General features: G+C 40.3%; 1 protein-coding gene across 1 annotated transcript in view; it reads left to right on the plus strand.

Annotated features, from left to right (window-relative positions):
* ARL15 (ADP ribosylation factor like GTPase 15) overlaps positions 1-5,907 on the plus strand; it is a 268,442-nt gene extending 262,535 nt beyond the window's left edge. Inside the window, exon 5 of the mRNA XM_018563322.1 lies at positions 5,569-5,907. Coding sequence (XP_018418824.1) covers positions 5,569-5,721 — 153 coding nt within the window. The 3' untranslated portion in view covers positions 5,722-5,907. The remainder of the gene's footprint in view (positions 1-5,568) is intronic.
* Positions 5,908-6,613: the final 706 nt, after the last annotated feature.

Genomic DNA, 6,613 nt, shown 5'->3' on the forward strand with positions numbered 1-6,613 from the left:
CGAGCTGCAAACTGCCAAAAAAAACTCAAGTACTTTTCTCTGCGTTTGGCGTTTTGCTGTTCAGGTGTGAACAGGGTCCGTAGAAAATCATGGGATTTCTTGTGTTGGGCGCTTTGAAGCTCTTTTTCTACTGCTCAAAAAATGCCTAGGTGTGAACAGGGCCTAAGGTTGTGCTTGAGGCCCCCTTTATTTACATAATTGACCACTTTGACTGTTTACTTTGTTGACTGTTTTAAAGACTGTAGCCTCAAGTTTAGATACAGTAATGTAATGACTGTGCTGTGGGGGTAGGTCAGCTATGCTTCTGTTTTGCAGATTTGTCAAATAAATAATGTACTTTCCTACAAACGCCTTTCATGTGCATACTGTCCCCCTTTGATTGATAATTCCTGTATTTGTCGATGCTAGTATTTTTACTTGTATATTTGTATAATTCTCTACTGCGTGCCTCTTATTCTTCCACATATTTTGCAGAAGAGATATTTCTGTTGGCCTTGAGCATAGTCTCAGTAACTTTTAATGAAGTTTCTAAATAAACAAATGTTTCCTTATTGCTGTTTAAACATGTCCTGGCCAGTAAAATACATTGCACATTAAAGTGTCAGAATATTTTTTTGCATACTTGCGGCTATTTTGGTAGGAGTGTGGAAAACTAATATTCCTTAAGAAAATACCCTTCCACAAAAGAATTTGCAAACTAAACTGTGTTCAGGCATTACTTCTGTGCTGGTATGCTAACTATTGTTAGATTAACTTACACAGGGTTTCAAGTTGATGCACAGTGAAAATATCCTTGAAATCCCAAACTGGAAATGCAGTAGTTCTTCCAAAATTGAGAATGATGAAATTGTGAATGGATGATGATTGACCCAAACAGCATGTTTAAAAACAGAGTAGGGTATTGAGGGCTCTCCAATGAAGCACCTTGTTAGATGGAGGTGGCAGGTCATGGATCATGCAGTTTAGTGACAATGTGAAGGTTAATGCCACAAAGTTATCTCTGGAAACCGCTTTATGTTATAAAAGAACACAAAGCACATATATAAAACACTATGTAGTTGCCATGAAAAAGAAATGATGAAAAAAGCATTTTGATGCATTCATCCTTCTCTGTGCCACCTCAACCTGGAGGTTACTACACTGTTTATCTGTAGTTGTTAATCCACTGCTCACTTTTACACTGACCTCCATATCAGTCTTGTGCCCTGCAGGTCTACACTATGGTGCCTGTTTATAAATTATAACCCCCAAAATCTTCCATGCTCGCATAGCTTAGGTAAAAAGACCCCAAGTGACTATTCCTAATCTGAGACATTAGAATTGCCTAATTACTGCTAACCAGAGGAGCTTGGATTTTCTTTTAATTCGTGTACATCAACAGGCGAAGAGCCTAACCAGAGAGTTGCAAGATATAATAGTGCACACCTGAAGACTGGTCAATTGTCCTTTCACTGAGATGACCATATACTAGAATATAGAAATGGTAAGGTAACCTCCCTGGCGGTATGATTTTTTTCGTGTCATTTTTCGGTCTATTTTTTTCGTTTTTGTTTTAATATCCCGCCGATTCCCGCCCCCCTGCGACGCGTACACTCGCAAGGGACGGAACCTGGCATCGGCCAGAGAACACAGCGCGGCTCGAGGGACAAGGCAAGTAAAGGCTATGCCGCATTCCCGAGTGTAGCTTGGGGTTACCACTTATGGTATGGAAAAGTAACCCCAAGCTACACTCGGGAATACCGCCGGGGAGGTTAAATAAAGCCGAATTTAAACAAACAATGCTGAAATGTATCCATATATACTGCTAAATAAATTCATTATTATAATGAGACTGGAAATAAAAAATAATTTATGAGTGTCATCACCTCTGTGTTTTAATGGAGGTTAAGATTCTGTAGAGATCCCACTGAACTCCTTACCGGTATACCCCATATGAGTGACTGTGGATGATGCTGGAGAGTCCAAACTAAACCGTAGTATGTCACCAGCACACCAAGATCAGGTGTCCAAATGTGTCTTTATTGGCGTAACCAAATCTTGTCAAACAGGCAATGTTTCAGGGCCACTCAGGGTCCCTTCATCAGGCACAGTATGACGATGCAGGTTAACACATGCTCAGCTTTTCCATTATTTTTATTGCTTGTAGTTCATACCTGTATGGTGTGTTGGCTGAACAATTTCAGGTTTGCTGCTGTTTTCAATGTTTCGACAAAATGAAGTTCATTCTGCTTAAATTTTGCCATCCATGGCTCCACCCCCATATCAACATATTAATTAAATTTTCAAATACATACCTTTCCATTGCCTACCTTATTTTAGACCCCGCAATGTCATCATTGGGTCTCTATGCTTCACTATGGAATGTAGGCAGATCATGGCTGGTGGGAGGGGCCGGCAGGGTGTAGTGCATAGCTTTCTGAAAACATCACAATACCCTGCCCCAAGACTCCTCAGCTCTGATGCAACCAGTGTGCTGGCTGTTTCGAAGTTTTGCAAATATCAAAATAACGTTTACTGAAAGGGTGGTTGTTCCTAGACTGACTCTATTTGCATGCAGACTGCCCTAGGTAAAACACCTACATGTCATGCCGAGCCTCCATAATTGAAAGAACTGAAATCCTATGAATGAAAGGGGCGGGCCTGGGGCAGTCAACCTGGGGAGAAAAAGAGCTAGATGATGCTGCGTGTCTTTCAGCTAGGAAATGAGTTTGGCTCTATCAGACTTGCTGCAGCTGCTAATGCACACTGTGAGAAGCTCAGAGCGTAGGGTCTGGCGTGATATTAGAGTGAGAAATTTCAGTACATGAGAGGAGCCGATACAACTCTGCAAGATGAAAGGTAAAACTGGAGTCCACTTTAAAGGACCTTTTGATGGAAATGGCAGTGCACAGTAACGCACACAGGCTAATGCAAATGCAGTGGTGGGAAGCCAGCCTTAAAGTGGATCAGTTACTTTACATGTCTGCATTAATAAATTCATGATATGTTTGTAAAATGTTCTTCAGCCTAAATCTGATTTTTTTTTTTTGGGGCTTCAGAAGGTTAAAATACTCTCTTCTATTTTATTTTTCTGAAACTTCTTGGAAGGGAAAAGTCAAGTTGTAGATGGGGGAGGGACATTTAATAAATCGGCGTAAACCCGAACAATAAAAGCCGGGGATCTGTGGTCCAAAAACATCATCTTGCTGCTGGAATCTCAGAAATATGTCTGACATGCTTTAACATGCAGGTGTCTGCCCAAAACATATTTTATATGTTTATTAGTAGAGCAACACATTTGATAATTCACTAAGAAAATACTATTTACGCTAATAAGTTTGAAAAAACCAGCAGATTCTCAGTGGGTGGAATGTACCATTTCGGTCATTGCTTCATAAGACATTTGATTTTCTGTTGACATTTTATTGACATCGAGTTCTGAAAACAAAATTAGACTATTTCTGTGTATATGTCATGGCTGTAGAATATGCTTTGTAAAGAAGAGGTGCACACCTGAGAAATGCACGATAATGTAACTTTGCACGAATGTTACTTAGTAGAGCCCCTTTGAATTTTTGGATCGGCGCACTGTCTGTTTCTGTGAAGGGAGTTGACATGCTGTCCATTCTTGTTAGTTTGTGTTGCCTTGGGTGCATTTTCTTGTTTGGAGTCATTTCTGAGAAAGATGGTTTTAGATGTTTTGAAGCTTTTTTTTCCATTTCACGCAGACATCTGAGATAGATGGCTGATGGTGGAAACGTTTCACTCCTTTATGCTCAATTCTTAACATTACCACTTTAAAGAGAACCTGTGCCTTGTGCGTAAAAGAAAAATAACAGCTTCACTTAGCTTCCCTCTGCCCAGCAGCACACACTCCCCTTACCTTTGCTCCCCATTCTGCCACCAGAAGTAAAGGAAAATAACTGGTACTTTTGGGTATGGGGGAATATGTGACTCACTACTTGCTGCCATGTCACTGTGCTGGTGATTGGCCCAGCACTGTCATGGGCGTCCTCAGCCCTGTGTAAACTACAATCCAGTTTTCTATATCTAATTGAATAGAGCCTCTCCACACAACACAAGTGTAAGTTGGCCCACTTACTAAAACAGCACATTCCGTGTGGCTGATATGTTCTCTCAAAAGATAATAAAGTAGATATAAACTCTAATTGGGTGACATTTAGTTTGCTAAAGCATTTTTTTGGCATCTCAGTGCAGCTGATCTCTTATAACTTCTGTCAGCCACTTCCTGTCTGCATATACTTGCTCATGCTTGTGCTGCATATCATTGCCTTCGGCCACTTTTTGAGAATGAACAGTGCCCATACAATGTGTGCTGGCACGACTGCCAGTGGTCTCCACCAGAGGCGCATATGAAGGAATGGAAAAGGAGCACAACTGGGAGACAGTTGACACTCCATAACAGGAAGTGTCTGAGCAAAGCCCTTCACCAGGTAGATTAATACTGTTCTCTTTGCCTGCAGTGCTCATGGGCCCATATAGTTTCCCTTCATCATTCACACTAAACTGCTGCACAGAAGAACCAGCCATATAGGAACAGGAAATTTCTACTTGACATGGATTTTCATGAAGTCAAATGCAAGAGTTGTGCTGCACCAAAATGGCCAAGTGTGTTTAGGTCCTTAATTACCTTTTGGATATAAAAGGGTTTAAGTAACCTCTATCGTAAACTAAAGGCAGCCTGTAAAAGAGGAACATACTTACCTTGTCTGCGTCTTTTGTCTTTATACTCTTCTGTATTGAGAGTAAGCTACATACTGTAAGTATAGTAGCTAAGTTAAGTATTGTAAGCTATGGCTGCTGCAGTTACCCAACCCTTCTGGGTATGTAGAATACCTACCCCCCACCCCTGCTGTAGTTCCTGCTGGCTCCTACACCACTTCAAAGCATTTTACTAAAGAGGACCACTTTGTCTGCACCGAGGATGATCTGGAGCTGGGAAAACTGAAATTAATTGAGAATTTAATTTAGCTTCCTTGCTGTGTATGATTTAAGTTACACAGGCAGTCCCTGAGTTACATACATCCTACTTGCAAACGGAGGCTATTACTGTACAGCAGGGGTAGTTGTAATGCTAGCGCGCTTTGGGTCTGGTTCGTAGTATTGTACGTACATTACATTACAAGAAGTTGGCTCTTGTAAGACGTGCAGATGAGGGGTGCCCGCCTCTTCTTCCAGGTCACTGTGAGGTTTTTACTGGTGTCTGTATCCTCATTAGAAATATTTAATCTCACTTCCTATCCTTGAGACAACAGGAAGTGAGAGGAAATCTTCCCCATAGGAAGGGAAATTCACTCCTATAAGAGTTATCATGGGGGGAAAGGTGTCTCCACTGAAGCTTTCCAATCCTTGTTTCCACAACAACCCAAAATTTTCAAAATCCAATTGTCACAGTGACAGCAAATTCAACTTAAGAACAAACCTACAGAACCTATCTTGTTCGTAACCCGGGGACTGCCTGTAATTTGGAAAGTCAAATTTAAAATAAACACTTTAGGAGATGTTTTTTTATGCTGTAACTTGCATTAATTTGCCCTGGCTGAAATGTCTGTTGTCCTCTCTTTTTAGATCAAGAAGTATTTCGAACTTGAACCACTGGCACGAGGCAAAAGATGGATTCTACAGCCAACCTCACTGGACAACATGGAAGCTGTAAAGGACAGCTTTTCAATGCTAATAAACCTTTTAGACGATCAAGAACTTGAGCCTGTTCAGTTGTGAGAAGTCTCGGACACAGCAGGCTTCTTCACCTTGTACTAGGAACATTTTTACTTCTTAGGAATATTATACATAAACAGCAGCATCAAATCTGGGTCGCAGAGAGTCCTTATTGTTTGCTGCCTTATATCTACATCTAATTGCTTCTTTTTTAATATATATTTTTTGTGGATAGTATCATTTAAGCAGCCATCTACCCAGGTATTAAGTAGTCCAAAACTGGTACTTTAAACTATCCCTAAAAACAAGCTGGATGACCGAAAACAGGATTAATGCATTTGGAGCAGAACAGCGATATGACCAGCAATGGCTACGAATGATAGTCATCAGTTCAACCACTTATAGACTATTTCTATTGCTAGTACCATTAATCTGTTCCTTCAACACATGTCTTTATTAGTACTGTAGCCTTTAAGTTCTGTGCACCCAAAACTTGTATTTCAATTATGGATTGATGCTGATGGATATACAATGGACCTATTGTGAGAAGTAGGAAAGTCTTTTGTCCCAGACTACACAGCTCTCTGGGAATGTATAGTATTTTTTTGTATAGTATTTTTTTCCCCAGCATATTTGTTCCAAAAAAAGCATCTATATGTATTTGTGCATACACGCACACACAAATTTTTCTTTGAAAAATATGAAATATTGAATATTTATATTTTGCATTCAGCAGATGGAGCTGCAATCTGATTTTCACATTCATCGGTGTATCTTTTCTGATACAATGCTAAAAGAAGCTGGTTGTTTGCAGAACTCCCTATTATACTGCTCTGTGGGAAGTTTCAGTCAGGGAAAGGGAGCTGCAAAGCAATCAGTATCTGCTGGGCTCTCTCTTTAGGAAACCCATATTGCTCTTGGAATCCTGTTCTATTTGTGTGTGTATGTATATATA

The sequence above is a fragment of the Nanorana parkeri genome, unplaced genomic scaffold (assembly GCF_000935625.1).
Source record: "Nanorana parkeri isolate BGI_ZX_2015 unplaced genomic scaffold, ASM93562v1 scaffold653, whole genome shotgun sequence".
Lineage (NCBI taxonomy): Eukaryota > Metazoa > Chordata > Amphibia > Anura > Dicroglossidae > Nanorana > Nanorana parkeri.